Genomic DNA, 19,781 nt, shown 5'->3' with positions numbered 1-19,781 from the left:
CATGTGCCTTTATAAACTACCTGTTTCATATTAGATGAAAACACAAAATCTAAAAGTATTTTTTTTATTGGCCAGTTTCTAGCCAAAAAACACTATGCTTGAAATAAGACAAACTTAACTTGCAAGTAATTTTTCAACAAGATTTAAGAGCTTATTTGAAGCTAATAATTTGTTCATGTTGATTTTAAAAGAAGTAGTAGTCCCACCAGGCAGATATTTCACATGTAGTTTGGGAAAAATGCCTTTGTTATAAGTGAAATAATCTACTAGCGCAAATTGACTAGACCTTTGTTGAATCAGGTCAGTCAGTTTTAAAGGGGTGAATATTTATGCAGTCATTTATGAAATTATTAGATGTTAAATATTTTTTGTTTACCTCATTATTTTGTGGAAATAATTTTGTTTTGTTTTTTCAGTTTTCAATGTATTTGTAATTTTGTTTCTCTTTGTCAAAAAAGCCAAATCTTTGGCAAAAGCAACAATGAGGGTAAAACATCCAAAGGGGTTCAACACTTTTTAGAGACACTGTCGCTCTAATTTAATTTTCTTGTTGGATCTCCCAACAGGAGTATATAACCTCTTTGCTCTCCCTTCGGATTCGCCAAAGTTCGTCGGCCGCCTCTTATTGCTGCAATTTCACAGCCTAACATCATACATTTCCAAGAAAAGCTCCTCGATGCGTGTCAGCGCTGAACCATGTTAGTAACCGTCCCCTTGATTAGTTTTGGTGAGTTCAGAGGAAGCAAAACACTCTGAGCTCGGAAACAGCCATCCCTCTCTCTCTCTCTCTCTCTCTCTCTCTCTGCCAGTGGTAGCCATCAACGCATTTGGCAACTGCCTTTTCAATTACCAGTAATCAAAGGCGCGATTATCATGACAGCATCAGATGTGCTTTGATGGTGGCCAGCAATCTTCCTCTTAATCACACCATCACAGCCATTAATCTACTGTCGGCCCTCGGCCCGCAATCTCCCGTCTGAGAGGCAGAAAGCACGGCTAGGAAACGGAGGCAGGAGGGGAGAAACAAAAAAACCAAAAATCAAAGAGGCAACAGATCGGAGGAGGTGTTTTTGATGGTTCAGGAGGCAGACACCTTTTACAGAAGCATCTGAGTGAGTGGGTGTTTTTCTTTTCCACGCAAAATGTTCTTAGAGCAAAAAAAAAAAAAAAGCTCAAAAGCATCTGATGGAGAAGAAGGGATGACATTGTTAAATACACACAGACTACGTGGGAATAGCCGCAATCTGTTTCTCGCAATCCTCTTGCCACAGGTCCCCTCTGCCACATCCAGTCATTAATTAGTCATAAGTAACTTCGGTCTTGTTTTGCAGACAGAAATCACGCAGCACCTGCTCGCACCTCCTAGTCGCCTTACAACCTACAGGCAATTTGTGTGAGTTTATTTTTAGAGACCTCTCTGAGAGATTGCAAGTGATTTCAGTATCTCCCTCTGATTTCCCTCAACTTCACGTGTCGTGTTGGCATGCACGATGTGCCCAGCACATACCTCCAATTACATCCGCCACCGCCTTAGTGCTTCTGGAGCATTCATTAATAATCTCCCTATCAACCCCACCAATTTGAAACCTCTTTGATGAAATTAATGACTATTTTTTTTATTTAATTTTTTTTTTTTTGGGCTTAATCTACTCAGTCGGAATGCATCACATGTAGTTGTCCTTTTACCATGTCTCATTCATTTGAAGTTCTGACCATGTCTATCAAAGTTCGATTAAAGGCACATCAGAAATTATGAAATGACAAACGACAGCCGGATGACATCTTTTGTTTTTTTCCCAAATGCGCGATGCTTTTTGGAGAAAACCAAGGGTTTATGTTTGCGCTCAGATTTAGTTTGGGGGTCAAGTACCTGCGGTGGAGGGTGCAGCTGCAGGAACCTGATTCCAAAAGCACCTGAGAGATCTATTCGAGCACTTATGTGAAAATATACAGGTGGATCTTAACTATTTAGAAATACAGTCAAAAAGTTAACGTGAAAAAGAGAAACTTGCATATGTATATTACCAGTTTTTATTGTGATATTGGTTTTTTTTATCTATAAGTAGTATTTTGGTTTTTTGAGTACATAAATTTAATGGCCTTCACGGTCGTTGGGAAGATGCTCTGACACCGTCCACGACGACAGGAAACCACAAAAGGCTACTGCTAAAGAAGCTGGGTGTTTAAAGAGTGCATATCAGTGGAAAGTTGAGTGGAAGAAAAACATGTGGTAGTAAAAAAGTACAGAAGCAAGAGGGAAAATTGCAACCTTCAGAAAGATTGTGAAGACAAGGGCTATTAAGAGTTTAGTTTCAGATTTACAAGGCGTTGAGTGTGACGGGTGAGAGCATTTCAAGAGCCATAACGGATGCAAAACAAGGACATCGGCCACAACTCCTGGGTTCCCTCTGTTAAAATGTATTAATGAAGTCATTCATGGAAAGTACTGTGCAACTGCTGAATTAGATTTAATTTACACACTATTTTGTGAGGCCATTTTTCTGTGGTGAAATTATTTTTATTTTTGGTTTTATGCAATGGTAAAATTTTCTGAGAAACAAAAAATTTTTGGGATTGCATCCATGAAATAAATCACTCTGTCTAATCCACTTACAGTAAAATCCATAAGTTACAATATTGCAAAGTTCATTTGTTGATTTAAATCAGTTCACTTAGTGAAACACATTCTATAGATTAATATTCATATATTCAAGCCTTTATGTCATTGAGATTTTTTCTTTTTGCTTACCCATACCAAAATTTTAAATATTACGCCATATCAATAAAAAATATGTGTTTAAAGGAGCATTATGAACATTATGTTTACTCCTGATTAAATATTTCAAAAAGTATCTTTAATCTAATGAGCAACTCTTGGAACACAATCTAATTGATTAAAAATGATTTGATTTTTTTTATTGAGTTGCTGAAATAACTTTTGATGCTTTTCCGTTTCCTGAGATTGACCTATTAAACACATTTATGTTGGACAGACATAAAAGGAGACACAAAAATGTTGTTTCTCAGAAGCCAGCGGTCTTAAAGCACTAAAAAGCAATGTTCAAAACAGAGTTGGCCTTTTCCTCTCTGTCCTTCGTCTCTTCCCTTCCCCCTTCGCATACCTAAAGCCATGCCACGTCTACCACACATAACCAGCCAACCTGCACTTGTCACAGACAAAATGGATCTCTTTCTTTTTATACGAGACCCCTGTGAGTCCTGCCAGAGTCCTCGCAGCCACCTCATTTCTCTCTGCCCCGCTCCATCCTCCTCTCCACTCAACCACTTCGCTCCTGCTGCTGAGAGACGTTGTGTTTCTGCTCTAATGAAGACCTTGGGAGGGAAGGCCATTTCACACTTGATTCCCTCAAACACCCTTGATATGTTTCAGGGGTTAGGAAATGGGACAGGGGCTGGTGCTGTTTGGTGTTTGGCGTCATCTCCTGTTGTGGTCGAAGTGAAAGTGCAGAGTTGGACTAAAGTTGCTAAATGACAGAACCTTTTCGTGAGGAAAAGGGAAAGGATAAAGATTAATATCCGTAAATAATCACGTTTCATACCTGAGGCAGGTAGTAGAAAACTAAAGCCGTTCGTTTGTGCTTTTGTTTGTCGTCGTTATTGCTGTGCCTCAAGATTATTCTGAAGTTTTGTTTAAGGTTTCAACCATTCTTCTCTTTCCCTTTCATAGGAAGTCGAACTTTGTCGTCTCAGCTGTCATGAAAAACTAGGCCTCACTCTGTGCTATCGAACGGACGAAGAGGAGGATGTGGCCATCTATGTCAGTGAGGTTAGTACATGATTTACAGACATTTAAAGGCAATCATTAGTGCGAGTGTAAACGACATCTATTTAATAGCTCCATTTGAATTACTGCAAAATAGCCGAAAACATTGTGCATGATCAATAAATGTCAGAGGCTTTGGTAAATATACCAGAAGAGCGATCCTGGAATGAATGAATGAATGAATGAATGAATGAATGAATGAATGAAACTGTTCAAGGTTAATAACACTGAGAGCTTTTGTTGCAAACTCCACAAGGCTGTGGAAACTATCCTCGATGCCAACTTCAAGCCAGTTGCGCAACTCTCAATCAAACGTGACATGTACCAAAGAGCTGCTCTGTGCCCCTCTGCTGTTCTGCATAAACCTGAATGAACCCCCATCCTCCAACTAATCAGCAAGACAAGCTACGGACACCCACTCAGAGATGGGGTCACCGTCACTCGCCTCCACTACATGGACACCTTCAAGGTGATCTACAGCAGGGACATTGAAATTTCATTCGGATTGGACAAATATAGTTGGATGTTCTCAAAGTGATGGAAGGTAATCCACACAGAGGAAATTACTCTCTCAGATACTGAGGAGCAATAAAAGTACCTTGGAATATCACAAGCAAAGAAGTCAAAAGAAAAGCAGCATCAGCCGAATACCTGCAACGAGGAAGGCATGTTCTGAGGAGTCAGCTCACAGCTCAGATATCATGTTGTGGTAATATGTAGGCCAAAGCAGGAAAGTCAAACCACAGATATTAAAATACCAAACTCACCATCTATTCCACCCACAATCTACTTAATCACAGGGTTTACATTAAAAGAGGCGGAGGACCAGTGAGCATCTGACTGGTCCAAGATAAAACTTCCACGCTCAAAGAATAAGTCAGGAAGATGTGAATGTCTCTGACAATGACAACTGGAAAAGAAGAAATTGGGGTTATCTTTACAGGTAGAAAAACCCTCCATAGTGTCACACTCCATGAAGGCCGGTGTCCTGAAACCTGGAAATGTATATCTGTGTCAACACAGCAGAAGCACATAATTATTAGCGAGTGCACAAGGAGATAATTGAGTCCTTTGATTGAAGGGTGTTGTATTTGGGAAGCACCCAAACGTTCTGCAGGACACCGGCCCTCAAAAACTGGAGTTTGGCCATTTCTTTAGGCCTCGCTCCGAAGGAAGTACCACAGATGGCTGAATGGCTGAAGTGTCTGAAATGACCTGAACATGCCTGAAAGACAGCAGAGAAACACTAATCCTAGCAGCATAGGGGCAGACCTTGAGTACCTTAGCATTGAGGTATCAAGATATCTGGTGCAGGCTGTCTAAAGAGATCCCAGATACAATTTAGCATCTCACAGCAGGACATTAGGAAAGCAATGCATGTGGAATATGAACTGGAGACCTCTGAGTCAAAGTGGGAATCACCACCCAAGGTGGTAGAAAATGATAGAGCTGAGCAACCAGATCCATCCATCCATTGTAATCCCTGCAGAGTTGTGAAGGATTAGTGCCTATCTTCAGGGGTAAACAGGTGAGAAGTGAGGTCATACTATAGACACGTCGGCTTCCCCAAAGTAGGTTTTCTTCACATAAAAACATGGTACACACATAAACCCTCCATTTCCCTTTTGCTGCTTTTCTCTCAAATGCTAAAGTTTTGATTGCTAGCCGTTTGGAAAATGAAAATATTAAACCTCTCGGGGCAAAAGTTCTATGCATATTCCGGGAATATCTCATTTCTTTGAAGTTTCTCATTTACATATTAAACTCTGTTGTAGAAACCAACAATCATCTATCCAGATCAGAGGACCCCGGTGCAATGTTGTGCTTCTCAGCCTGAATCAGATGTGACATTTCATATTCATCCACCAATTTACGATTTACTTTAGTATTCATGTGAGCAAAGCGGGTCTCTTTATTGCTTGCGGTATTTCAAAATTGAACTCTCATCAGGCACAAATTACATTACCAAACAGATGATCTAACTTGCGTGATTCTGCTGCCAGCTGCCAAGATGAGATGACCACCAAGCAAAGAAAGGCATAAAAAAAAAAAAACATAAAAAAATAAACCAAGGGTGTTTTTTGTAGTTGAGTGTGTTATTCAGCGAACCTCAGAGAAGCCGAGAACAAGACGGCTCTGACGCACAAAAAAAAAAAAAAAGAATTGTTCTCTGTTTTTGTACGACTATTTTTTTTTTTTTTTCAAATACTGTTCACAATTCTCCTCAACTTTCTCCCCGGCTTCATTTGAAGATTTCTCCAACCATGCAAGGTGTTGGCTTTGAGAGCTGAGCTGAATATAAATCTCAACCCGCTTTGGTTTTTGACAGCAATATATGTGTTTATTTTGTAAAAAAAAAAAAAAAAAAAGATAAGGACAGTGCTGCTGCATTCAGATGAGCTGACTGAATGTGTACAGGATGGTGGAGGATGTTACACAGTCTGATCTTTTATAAGCAAAACGAGCCAGTGATAAAAAAGTTTTTCCTTAATAACAGAACTTACAACTTTGTCTTTTTATTGATCAATTACTAGGTAATAGCATCAATTATTTTATTGTATTTCTTTTTTCCAGAGATGATTCTTAACTCCCATGTTCTAGTTTCAGTGCCTTGCTTATATATCCATAACCCTTGCACCTTTCTTTTTTTACATAACAACCAGAACATGTATTTATGTTATTATTACAAAAGCTCCCAGGCATTGAATATACTTTTCATTTCTGCACTAAATCTTGTTTATCGATCTAATGTGATATTCTTATTTCAAATGTTTTGTTTTCATCAAGTGTAATCAGAAAATCGCCATATTTAACAGAAACAAAGTCTTGGAAATGACAGTCTCATCTATGTACTGTGTTTCACTTAATGAATTAAGTTACTGAAATAAATTAACCTTTCAATTATTATTATTATTTTAAATATACCCAGACCATTTCAGTAAGGTTCTGGATAGCGTCACCCTGCTGGAAGGTGAACGTCTTCCAATCAACTTTGACCAAGTTCCCAACATCATGTGGTCAGCAGTGTGAGTTTTAGCTACAGCATTTGACTTTTTATGTTTTTAAAGCCAAAAGTTAGATTTTTGGTCTCATTTGACCATAGCAGCTTCTTCTACGTATTTGTTGTGTAACCCATGTGGTAAACTAAAGGGACTTTTGGTAGCTTTCTTGCAGCAATGGTTTTCTTCTTGTCGATCTTCCATACAGGTCATGTTTTTGGAGTATCTAGCTGACAGCTGTGCTCATGATGCTGTTTGTTCACTAATGTTCTGTAAGAAACCTAAAGGGTCTTGACCGAACAGCTGAATTTAAACTGGGATTAAAGTGTTGATGCTACTAGTTAGTCTTACCATTAGCACCACCTTCCTCTGCTAGCCACCGACATCTGCTAATAACAAATGCATGCCACACCTTTTCAGATTTTTCGATTTTTTTTTTTTCCCCAAAACATCCAATAACATCTGAAGAAGCCAGTCATCCGAAAACCGTTGCAAGGCGCCGTACCTCCTTTCTGTTCCAGTCTTTCAGCGATTCCTTTCTGAGAACGTTGCTTCTGGTTTAATGAGCATTCCTCCGTGTGGGAGGGAACTATCATGAAGATGGAGTATCTTACTTCCACAGCCGCCTCAGAGTTGCAGTCTGATTGGAGGAAGTGGAAACAAATTGCCTCAAATAGCTGTTTATAGGGCGAGAGAAGAGTTTCCTGCCCCCTCGTTGGCAACCATTATTTCCGTGAAGAGCAAGCGCATTGTGTTGCTGCATTGGGCCTAAACACCAGAGGGTGTTTTTTTAGGGAGAGAAAAAAAAAAAAACAGTCACTGCTGATAACTCCAGTGGTAAATATTGTGTGTTTTCAACAGATTTAAAAAAAAAAGATCAGAAATCTGATCCAAGACCAGTGGTTAGGTCTGACGCCTCCCCTAAACACTACGAAACAAATCTACGGACTAGAATGTTACAAAAAATATCCTCTTTGTTTCTCAAGAACATTCTATCTAAACTCATTTTTTTTGTTTGATGTGCAGGTCAGCCCCAACAGCATTGCCGCCAGAGACGGGCGGATCCGAGAAGGGGATCGAATCTTACAGGTGCAGCATTCGGCTCTTGTCACCAACCTTCTCCACACCAGTCCATCTTTGGCTCAACAAAAAAAGATTCTTGTGTTGTCTTGTTTTACTGAACCGGCGTCTTCCAGCAAGAGAGCACATTTATTTTTAATGGCAGCACATTATAGTGGGAACTTGCCCCCGCTGTGACTGTTAAGGGGGAAGAAATGCCCCCCTGGCTGTTTTAGTTACCGACTCAGCAGCAACAGGGGCTTTTTTTTTTGTTAAGGTTTCTGCTTCAGGACGGCGCTGTGTTGCAGCTCGTTGCCTCCTGTGTGATGGCTCAGAGGCTGTGACTGCCATTAGCCTCTAACTTCATCTTCAGTGCTGAGAGCAGAGAGCATCACCAGCAGCATTTGTCAGGCCTTATGGTGAAGAAATGCTGCTCTCTGCGACCATTACAGCAGGAAGGGACTGATTGCGTCCTGTTTTTATTGTTAGGGGTTCATTAAGGATTTTAGTTTTACTTTTCTCGCTTCTGTCATAAGAGGAACTCAAAAAAAAATAAATAAATTAGAACCTTTTTGGTGTTCTGATAATTGCATGTTGGTGTTTTTGAACAGATACAGTTACATTGTGCTTTAATTACTGTTTTTCATCCCTCTGATTCTCGCATCTGACTACGCAGATATTCGTCTGCCTTAATTAATGCGTCCAGGCTCTCTGACTGCCCACATAACCTGCTAAGCACAAGTTTATGGCAGCACTTTAAAACTATTCAGGCTTTGTGCTCTGCTGCGTCTTCAGGGTGACTTGCGGTTCAGTTCTGTTGACGCGTTCAGTGTTGTCACGAAATGACTTCGCTTTCAACCTCTGTGTGTTGAGTGGAAATAATTTGAAGGGGGGCACAAAATACACCTCTGCTTTTCCCACTACGATGCAAACTCTCTTTAAAATTGTTTAAATAATTCAGGCTACACCAGATTAATCAATAGCAAAAATATACGAGCCGTATACTCTGGTGGAATGTAACGTTTTAAAGCAGCGGTGAAGTAACAGCAAGGATCTGAATAATTGATGAACAGGAACTTGCCAACATAAAGTCAAATTCAAACACACCACTAAGATTAATGCATTTGAATCCTTTAATTGGATCAGGTGTAAAGAATTATGAAAACATCACACAACACAATATACAGCTCTAGGAAAAAAATTAAGAGACCACTGCACTGAACTCCACTGAAAACCTCATGGTTATTCCACCAAATATTGATTCCTGAACTCTTGTTAATGTTAAAACATTAGTATTGTTGTTCCTAAATGAATATGAACTTGTTCTCTTTGCATTATTTGAGATCTAAAAGCACTGCATGTTTTCTTTATTTTGACCATTTCTCATTTTCTGTCAATAAATGCAAAATTTTTGTTTGGAATTTCAGAGACATGTTGTCAGTAGTTCATGGAATAAAAGAACAAAGCTCATTTTACTCAAACATACACCTATAAAGACTACAATCTGAGAAACTGGTCATTTTAAGTGGTCTCTTAATTTTTTTCCAGAACTGTATATTGGTACTGTGCTTGTATTCCACTTAAAGGGACAATTCAGATATTTGGAAGTGACATTATTTGATATTATAAGCAATTTGTTTTTAAGGGTATCTCTGAGGTGACTCGTCCATCCGTTGTTTTCAACAGACCCAAGTTTCTTTCTGATTGACGATGCTGTCATCCAGAACCATTGGTAAAATAATCAGTAATTTTACTATCTTTACAATCTGCTTTCATAACACGTTGATCATTAAACTTAATGATTCATCTAAGTTGATCATTAACAAATGCTAGTTTGAATTGCTTTCAAACTAGCATTGAAAGCAATTCTCCAAATATTTTACACATATTGTTTCATAATGTGTACAACTCTGCTCCCCACAACCTGTGCAAGGGTAAAGTGCCTGGTTGTTATTATAGTGTGTAAAATAAGTTTCATAAAGAATACACATATGGCTGGATTAACACAAAACAATAGACCTTCATTAAAAAATATTGACAACACAAACTACAAAACAGTTTGCAGTCTGTTTTGACTTGCATAAAATCTCACAGCAGCACATCAATAACCGGTATCAGGAGTTGAACTTAAGCTTCGACTCTGATGGCTATTATTTAAAAATGACTCGATCAGTGGCAGGGTCTACGGAGTAAATAGCACAACAGAACACATTTTTAACCAGTATTTAGTGGAGCACCACCAGCAGTGAAAAATGATATATATTCTTTTATGCAAATGCACCTCAGTGTTTTGGAAAACCTCGATGACAAATGGACAGAGGACCGAATTGCACAAAGTATGCGAGAGCTGGATGCATAACCATTACTGAGGCAATTGCCCAGTTGAATCTAGTATGAGTTGTGCTGCTGATTGTAGCCAGGATGAGGCATGTGCACGTGTTTGTGAACGGACCAGTACTCCTGCCCCATTATTGGCTACTGACAGGACCATTATTCTCAAGGCAAGAAAAGAAAAAAAAATGGAATCCACATGTCAGTGGTCGGCTAATTGTACGGCTGGATTCGTGTGCGCTGCGGAAACTCTGGTGAACGCTACAACTCTGCCATCTAATTCATGATAACAGCTTGCTTCCTGGTTTGCATTTTCGAGAAACGGCCCAGCATTTACTCTCTCCTCAAGAAGATAATGTCCTTTTTTGGGCAGTTCATTTTTTATTTTTATTGGTTTGTGTGTGTTTGTGGATGTGCATTCTTGCTTGTCTGTTAACCTCGCTCTTGTGGTAATCTTTTTTTTTTTTTTTTTGTAATTCCATCTGCAGATAAACGGCACTGATGTGCAAGACAGAGAAGAAGCAATGGCTGCTCTCTCCAGTGATGACTTCAGGAACATCGTACTACTGGTCGCCCGACCTGAAATGCAGGTTAGACTCACTACGCTTTTATACCCAAGTGACAGCTGACTTAAAGGCAAACGTTTTATGAAATACAACTTGGAGGGTTTTCCATTAGCATTATTTGCTCAGAGCAAGTTTTACCATTCCCGGATGGCCAACCAGCCCCCCCTTCCCACCAAGCACACAACTTCTGGTGGAAGCCACCGCTGGGACACCTCATCATGTTTTATTTTTATGTAGCGCCACTGTAATTGACTTCCAATGGTAAGCCATAAAAGCTAATGGCATGCTAATGTGGAGCGAGTTCAGGCCCAAGGCCAGGGACAAGTAAGTAGAAGGACTCTTCTGCCGCAGTACAGATGAGCAGGAAATGCACTAGTAGGCTCTTTGTAATTAAGTGGCTCCTCCAGTAGTAAACGTGGAGTAGTCAGATACGGATACCGTTCGGCTCGGATCAAACAGCCTGATGGATGACGCAAAGGTAAAAGGTCAAAAATGGTGGTTTTTACGCCCGTCAGACTGTATTGGTGCAGTTGAAAGATCAGCAGTTTTTTTGTTAGAAACGGAAGCTAAATCTCAAACACAGCTGCGGTTTCCGATTTTAAACCCACGCAGGGACATTTTTCAGGAAATCCCATTTGTGCACCCATTTGGAAAATCCAGCTATTTGTTTTAAGGCACTGTATTGTCGCAGGCTTTGGGCCGTGACAAATCATGCTTTTCCCTTTTTTTTTTCTTTTTTTTTCTCTGATTCCCATCATCCACCTCCCCACCGATGTTTCTCCACTGTGTGTTTTCCTTATGCTTTCACCCCCAGCTGGAAGAGGCTTGGCTGGATGATGAGCATAGCGAGTTCCTGGAGCAGCTGAAGATGGAAATGTTGGAGGAGCAGCGGAGAGAGGAGATGGAATTAGCTGCCTTACAAGAAGAACAGGAAAAGCAGCAGGTCAGAGGCAACATGTGTTGGTACAACAGTTTTTTTTTTTATTTCCTGGAATTAATTTGATACACAAGGGGCTTTACTCGGTTCAATGGAATAAACCACCTCACGAAGAAGAAGACATTGATGCAAAGTTAGTTTAAAATGACAATGAAGTCTACCTTCTTTTTTTTTTTTTTTGCAAGGATGAGTGAAAACGGGCTTTGTCCCTTGAATGGAAAAAAAAGCTAATTTAAATGAATATTTATGAAGTGGGACTACTGAACCATTTAAATTCCAAACATTAATAATCATAATCTAAAATTCTCTTTTTGTGGGACGAGAGCATTCGTTGAAAATCCATACAAATGAAACTTCAAAGACGTGGCAGAAACAAGACGATCCCCAAAGCATGAGCTGTAAAATAGTATATCTCTCTCTCACTCTCTTTCTCACACACACAAAAAAAAACCTGTGTCCGTTGGGAAGGTGTAGAATAAATTTAGACTGACTACAAGAGTGAAGAAAGCGATGCAGGTTTATACTGCCCGATTATCTCCCTCCTTTCATACATTTTTGAAAACAAACATCCTGCATGTTTTAAAATGTAAATACTTTTTATATATAAAACAGTAAAAAAAAAAAAAAAATAGTTGTCATTGTCTTAGTAGATTAATTTTTGTTAAATTACATATACATGAACTGATGCTAGCTAGAAGACAACTGGAATAAAGAAAAGAATGGTAAAATCATTCATAATTTATATGGAATATATTGAATAGATTCCTCCATCAGCAGATTAACTGGTGGCTTCTGATCTCACCAGAACATATTAAGATTATAAGATACCTCATTTCAGATGGACCGAACCAGTGCAAATGAACTATAGGTTCATTTTTGAGCTACGAAAAAAGGAAAAGACAATTTGATCTGTAACAGTAAATGGTGCAAAATCCGATGTCTGTCTCATCAGGTAAAGTTGGTGAAGGTTATGATCTGCTAATAGGCTGGATCAAGACTGGGAAGACTGGGAATGGACTACAGATGATCAGAGGCATTTCTTATTATCTACTTCCCAAATAAAACTAACTAGGGAAAACTGTGAAGAAACATAAACATTAACATGACAACAAAAGCATCTTTCAGGCAATATCCTTGTACAGTATTTTCCGCACTATAAGGCGCACCGGATTATAAGGCGCACCTTCAATGAATGGCCTATTTTAAAACTTTTTTCACATACATCTATTCTATGCGCATTATAAGGAAAATGAAGTCAGCGGCTGCTTACCGTAGTTGCTAGACCTGTTGTGGCTCAATATTGGTCCATATATAAGGCACACCGGATTATAAGGCGCACTGTCGGCTTTTTAGGAAATAGAAGGTTTTTAGGTGTGCCTTCTAGTGCAGAAAATATGGTAAAACACTCCACAAGAATATTTTCATTTAGAGTTAAGCTAGTGTTAGTAGGCTTCCTCTTTATTTTGATTTGACTGTGTGCATGTTTTCTGGTGCAGACAAACGTTTTTGTTCTGAATGTCATAAAATTGAAGTAGTAGTGTTTCAGCTGTTCTGAGTGCAGCTTTCTCCTGTCTGTAGTGTGCAAAGTAGGTAACATGCATAGAAACAGATTTGTACCCTTTGTCTCACTGCACACTTTATTGCAAAAGGTAAAAAAAAGTCCATATTATAAGAGAGAAACCCAGATTTGATCCATATATTGGTGTGCATGAACGACAATGCATCTTTTAAAGCCAACTAATTCATGTTTCTATTACCTGAAAGTCATAATTTTTATGTACAGGTAAGCTAACGTAATAGGAGACGGTGCAAAAGTAACTGATATCTAGACCTGAGATTGCATTTACTAAAGGTATTTTTTCTTTATCCTTTTTCAGAGATCCGAAGATGACAAGCCTTCCTGTTCAACATTTTCTTACTCAAGAGACAGCCTGCCAAGTCTGAAAGAGAGAAAGGAAAACTCAGACCACAACGTCTTAGCCCAAATCCAGAGACGCCTGTCCCGGTGCCTACGGGACAGTCAGGACTCCCATTGCACCAGCGGTAGCAAGCGACTGGAGGACAAAGACGACGAGGACAACGATGAGTCAGAGGGAGATCGTTTCCAGCAACTTTTGGAGCTAAAATGTCAGATACGCAACAGCGGCGAGTACGACCTTTTCTACAGCCGCCGCAGTACTATTGAGTGCAGCATGGCGGAACAGAGCGATGTGCAACACGAGCTGCGTATGCTAAACGAGGAGCTACGCAGTATTGAACTTGAGTGCCAGAACATTATGCAGGCCCATAAGCTGCGCAAGAGTCAGCAATCTCCCTTAATGGGACGTTCTGCACCCTCCATCAAAAGTCAAAGCCCCAAACACGGGGAGTCTGTTAAGGGTAAGCTGGGTGACATTAATGAGAGGATGGAAAAGTCTGACAAAGACAGCTCCAGTGCCTACAACACTGCCGAGAGTTCTCGGAGCACGCCCTTGGCCATGGACCGCTCCCCAGAGCACTCTCTCCAGAGAATGGTCAGCCTCACCAACCAGAGGAACCTCTATGGCGGCTTTGCTACCGGCCACTCACCAAGCCCGAGCCCCTTACCGCCCTGCAGAACCCCCGTTCTGGGCAAAAGCAGCAGCCCCGACCACAGTAACCCTTCAGAGTCAGATCAGACACCTCAGGCTGAGGAGGAGGGTAAAAGAAAGTTAAAGCAGTGCACTTCCCAGATTCCTTACTTCTCCCCTTCCCACAGTTCCCAGCAGAGGCAGACCAACATTCCCGCCCATGCCCGCCACTACCAGAGCTACATGCAGCTGATACAGCAGCGTTCAGCTGTTGAGTACGCTCAGAGCCAGCTCAGCCTGCTTAGTGTCTGCAAAGAGCCTCAGAGGCCCATTAACGAACCCAAGATGGAGTGGAAAGTCAAGATTCGCAGCGACGGCACCCGCTACATCACCAAGAGGCCCGTGAGAGACAAGATCCTGAGGGAGCGGGCCTTGAAGATAAAAGAGGAGCGCAGCGGAGGGATGACGACGGACGACGATGCAATGAGTGAGATGAAGATGGGGAGGTACTGGAGTAAAGAGGAAAGGAAGCAGCACCTGGTCAGGGCAAAAGAACAGAGGAGAAGACGAGAATTCATGCAGCGCAGTCGGCTGGAAAGCTTGAGGGAGAACCCTCAGAGCAGCAACGAAGGTCGAAAGGAAGTCAGTATTATAGAGCTCAGCCACAAGAAGATGCTGAAAAAACGCAATAAGAAGATTTTGGACAATTGGATGACCATTCAGGAGCTGATGACACACGGCACTAAGGCCCCCGAGGGAGCAAAGGTGCACAATGCCTTCCTCTCAGTCACTACTGTATAGGACAGAGACGGCCTACATTCTACCCCATGTGGTAAAACATACTTGCCTCGTTCAATGCGGCATTTTTAAGTGGACGGTCGGAGGAACACTTTTCACTCTTTGTATCCCAAAAAGCATTTTTAAAGAGTTTATTTGTGGCGTCATGACATTTTTGTGATGTTTTTTCAAAACAAGTTTCTCACATGACCTGGGAAACATGGCGGCATTTTCTAAGAAACTCTTGACAATTATTTTAATACTTCACTTTGAACATGTCTATCTTTTTGATTCTATTTTCATATTTATGTTGAACTATATATCTCATGGTGATTGTTTGGCAGTAGGTAATTTTTCCTTTACCTGTGTTTTCAATGCTGTCTTGGAGTCCACAGATCTTATATGCCTGAGTTCTGGAGCTGAAGCAGATCCTGTGCTGCTGGCAGGTTTGCTGAAAATATGTTTCTCGCCCAAGTACAAAACAGTGCAGTCGGTCAAAGGTTTAACTGAACCACATTAACAGTTTGATTAGTAAAGTGCTTTTAAATTATGTTAGCAAATTAAATTAAGTTGGCAAGTAACAATCACTTAAAGAGATTCTTAAAAATGGTCTTCTGATGCTGTTTTAGCATTTTTTTTAAATTTTGCCATTTAAATTCCAACTACAATTTACATTTTTTCTATAAGAAATTAATATATGTATAGCTACAAATGTTTTTCATGCACAGTGCTCTCCACAATTATCAGCACCCCTGGTAAAACGATACTGACTAATAGATGTTTATAATAAATTTGGGTCTAGAGGTTTCAGTGACAGTCTTTACCGTAGTTCTGTAACTGTGACTTATTTTAAAAATGTTTTACTTTGATGACATCCTAAGATAGTGAAGGGTCTTCATCAAGTTCTGTTTGTCACAGTTTAAGTTTTAAACTTCTTAAATTTTTTGTTCTAATGCTACTGTAGGTAAGCTAAGGCTAGAAGCCATTTTTTATTTCCTGGTTTCTAAAAATCCACACACCCTGCTTTTCATGATTGGACATGGTCTCTTATCCTCCCCGTTTTGAGGAGTGGTTAATTAAAAAGCACCAAAGTTTAAATTAAAAGAATGAGTCAGTTATTTTACAGGAGTTCAGATGGTGTCAATAATTTCTCAACATATGATAGGTTTTTGCTACTGAATGATTATAGTTAAATCTGATATTTGGGGTTTGTGTGTGTGTATCAGGTTTTTATATCCTTATGGGTACCTAGATCTTTCTACAATGTAGGGTTATGGGGACCGTTGCTCCTTGTGGGGACATTTTCTTGGTCCCCATGAGGGAAATTGTTGTTTTTGGGTTATTGGTTAGGTATGTGATGGTTAGGATTATGGTAAGGGTTAGGCTGTAGAAATTAATGGAAGACAATGCGAAGTCCTCACAAGTGATGAAAACTTGACTGTGTGTGTGTATAATTATTTTTCTGCAATCTTAATAAATTCGGGTTAAAGATTTTGGTAAGTCTTTACGTGGGGTGCCAGTAACTGTGAAAAGCAACAAATCTTTTCAAACAAACTAGATTTGCACTCAGCTTTAATCTCCTTAAAAAAAAGAAAGAAAGAAACATGACAAAATTTCAATTTAATCGGCCATCATTTTTGCAACATTAGGAATGGTCTTTGATCATTTGATCATACTGCCAAACTCTCAATTGTTTATTTTGGTGTCCAATCTGTACCCCCTTTAGCAGAAGGCCATCACATCCCGAAGGACGACATACAAAAATATCAGGCAGACTCTTCCACTTATTCAGACATTCTTGTTGTTAAACTATTGGAGAAAATCAAAGCAGTCAGAGAAAACATCCAGCTAAGCACTTCTAAGATTTTCACTTAGCTTGTTAGGTTTGCTAAAAAGCTAAGCAAACCTAAAGAAACAGGTTTGCTTAGGTTTGCAATAGTTTCTTTTAAACTATTGTTTTAAAAGAAACACAAATATGTTCTAAAATTTGACTTCTTGTTTTCCTTTTCAAGGCTTTTACAAAACAATAAGAATAAAAATCAATCAAAAGGCTTCAAAGCCGCTATTTCCAGTTTCATACTAATTCAGCTCATTGAAATTCCTCAGAGCGCTAGTTTACATACCTCAACTGAGAAAGTGCATCAGAAAGCACTGAGGTGATTGAAACTATTTCACAAAAGCGTACAGCAGTTACCAAGAGATGAAACACTCTTCATCATGCATATTACATATCAATCTGTAGGGATTGTTTAGTCTCTGGATTCATCTTCTTTTTTTGTTTACTTTGCCAAACAGATGGGTTCTTGCAAAAATATCCCAGCTCCTTCAGGAAAAACAAACAAACATCAGCTTTGATCAGGAAAGCACATCAAACACCACCTGAGCAGGACAGCAGAGGAGTTTTCAAAATGGCATCAAGTCGTACTTCGGACTAGATTCGGTTTTCAGTGCGGTTTCTTGTTTATCTTTTAGAAGCTCATTAAAAATCTGAAACTGTGATCAAATAGTCGTTAAAGTACATTTGTTATTTTTTTATCTTTGAAATTTCAAAATGAAACTGACATTTTTACCTTTAAAAAAATAATCTGTTTGTAAGCAGTCATATTCTGGTTTATTTTGTTTTATATACAGTATATATAAATACATATTCAAGAACAGATGAACATGACTGTTCCTTTTACATGCTGGGATTTTTTATACATCAATTTAAATCTCTTTTACTCATAGCCTTAAAAACTCTAACCTCAATGATGCATTGGTGGGTTGGTCTTATTTTCCATGCAAACAAGAATCGTTTAATCTCTGTATCTGAGATGTTGTTTTTTTTTCCTGCCTTATTTACAATATATCATGTACATTTGGAGTATTTGGTTACTGGATATGTTGAAAGACTTTCTAAAGGTGTTTCTGAATTATGTTTGCAGTTAGGTTTAAGGGGCATATATCATTTTTTTTTATTTTTTCCAACTTTAAATTTTCAAACGTACTCAGGTTTATAGCTCATGAAATATATACAGTAAATGGTTTCTAGGTCCAAACTGAGAAAGAAGAAAAATAGAAAAATAGTGAAAGAGAGACACCAAACAGAAGGCTGCCAGGAACGGAGCTAAAATTTGCTTAAGAGTGATGATGTTATGTCTGAAACACTGAATTGGGCATTAATGGATTACACGATGATTCCCAAAGAAAATGGAACTAGTGGTAGAATAAGCTCCAGGTGTAATTAAAATGTGTTAGTTAGGAAGAGATGGTCAGAGGGATTTTGCCTTAGCACTGGTACTTTGGAGACGTCACAAACTGGCACCCTACCAAAGGATTTAAAAGGTTTATTTGCCAAGTCTAGTCTGCTAGTCTGGTGAATTACCCCCTTTAACAAAAACTAAATAAAAAAAACAAAGATTTTGGCAGCCTAGCAATCCTGACAAACAATGAAATGTCTGGTCTGGTTTTGACCAACATTGTTATTCTGATCTGTATGAGCTGTGACCATGCAGTGGACATCAGAAACACGGTGTCAGTGGGTGAAATGGATAATGTCTTGCTATTCTGCAATTCATCTGACATTCATTTCAAAGACATTTGACATCACTTTTACGACATCACCTAAATGCTGCAATTTAATTTTCTCACACCAACACGTTCTGCAGTCCTAAAAATTAAATCAAGCTAATAACTCGTGTGATGGATGGGAAAGAAGGTCAAATACTGATTCATATTCAGCATGTCGTTGTTAATGTGGGCTGCTTGAGGAGAAGATCCTCCCCTATCGTCCACTTTTCTTGTGGAAAAATACGTGTGCTTATTCTGTTTTATTTGTCAGATTGCATCGGTTTCTCTTTAAAACGATCTTGCTCCGTCATTCCAGACGATGCATGGTCGTCCATATTTGGAAGTGCCTTTCCGTTTTACAGACGAATCCTAGCAAAGACTCTTTTTGCCTCGAGAAAACTGTGTCTTTAAATAGAAACTGTTTGGAAAAACAATGGAAAGGCTGATTGGGAGTTATATTTGTTCCACACTTTAAAGATGTTTAGGTTTTCTGGCTCTAAAATGTTATGATATTTGCCCTTTAAACTGGTGTTTGGATGATTGATTGCCACTGAGCAGGACTCAGAACACTTTAGAACCGTGGAAGAGACATTTTCTTTTTTTTTTAATTTAATTAAATTTTTTTAATTTTTTATCAAACGTCTTTATAGTTCAGTATTAAGTGCAGTGCTCATTGAAATGCCTCATTTTGAACTGACGTGTTGTAAATTTGAAATTTAAAACAGTACGTTTTGGATTAGTGTCTGATGGAGTAATGCATACGTGACACATTTGTAGCAAGGTGAAATGTGCGATGATGGTGATCTTTGCAAAAGAAATGATAATAAATTATTGTTTTTTGGTATGACATTGCACTAAAGTGTTTGCTTTTGTTTGTTTAGGCACATATAAAGGATTAAAAGTTGTCGAGCTGCTGCTGCTGGAAAAAAAAAAGAACAATGCAGTTGGAAAACAAAGAACTTGGCAAGAACATCACTGTTGGAAAAGAAGTTATTTTTATTTCACATATTTTCTTGGCTCTTGACTCCTGTGAAATGTTTGCCTTTAAGTGGGTGAAAGTGAGCAACCGCAGCTTTCTATTCTCATCGGCGTCTGTGACGAGACCGGAGGAGGGCGAATGCAGAAGAGAGACGTGGGGCTGCGCTCGGGGAAAACGGTGCCCCTCCACCCGAGGTAAACGGCACAAAGAACGGCAGGCGAGCCTCTGAGGGGTTAAAGACCAGGGTGGAT

At 39.4% G+C, this 19,781-nt stretch overlaps 1 protein-coding gene across 2 annotated transcripts in view; it reads left to right on the top strand.

The window, feature by feature from the left end:
• LOC103465852 (PDZ domain-containing RING finger protein 4) overlaps positions 1–19,398 on the top strand; it is a 130,791-nt gene extending 111,393 nt beyond the window's left edge. For both annotated transcript variants that reach the window (XM_081607870.1, XM_081607871.1), the window contains 5 exons: positions 3,689–3,787; positions 7,810–7,872; positions 10,662–10,763; positions 11,554–11,682; positions 13,554–19,398. In XM_081607870.1, the coding sequence (XP_081463996.1) occupies positions 3,689–3,787; positions 7,810–7,872; positions 10,662–10,763; positions 11,554–11,682; positions 13,554–15,026 (1,866 nt within the window). In that variant the 3' untranslated portion in view covers positions 15,027–19,398. The remainder of the gene's footprint in view (positions 1–3,688; positions 3,788–7,809; positions 7,873–10,661; positions 10,764–11,553; positions 11,683–13,553) is intronic.
• Positions 19,399–19,781: the final 383 nt, after the last annotated feature.

The sequence above is a fragment of the Poecilia reticulata genome, chromosome 6 (genome assembly GCF_904066995.2).
Source record: "Poecilia reticulata chromosome 6, P_reticulata-male-v2, whole genome shotgun sequence".
NCBI classification, from domain to species: Eukaryota; Metazoa; Chordata; class Actinopteri; order Cyprinodontiformes; family Poeciliidae; genus Poecilia; species Poecilia reticulata.
The sequence above is the reverse complement of the archived record's forward strand: the minus strand, read 5'-3'. Positions and strand labels throughout refer to the sequence as shown.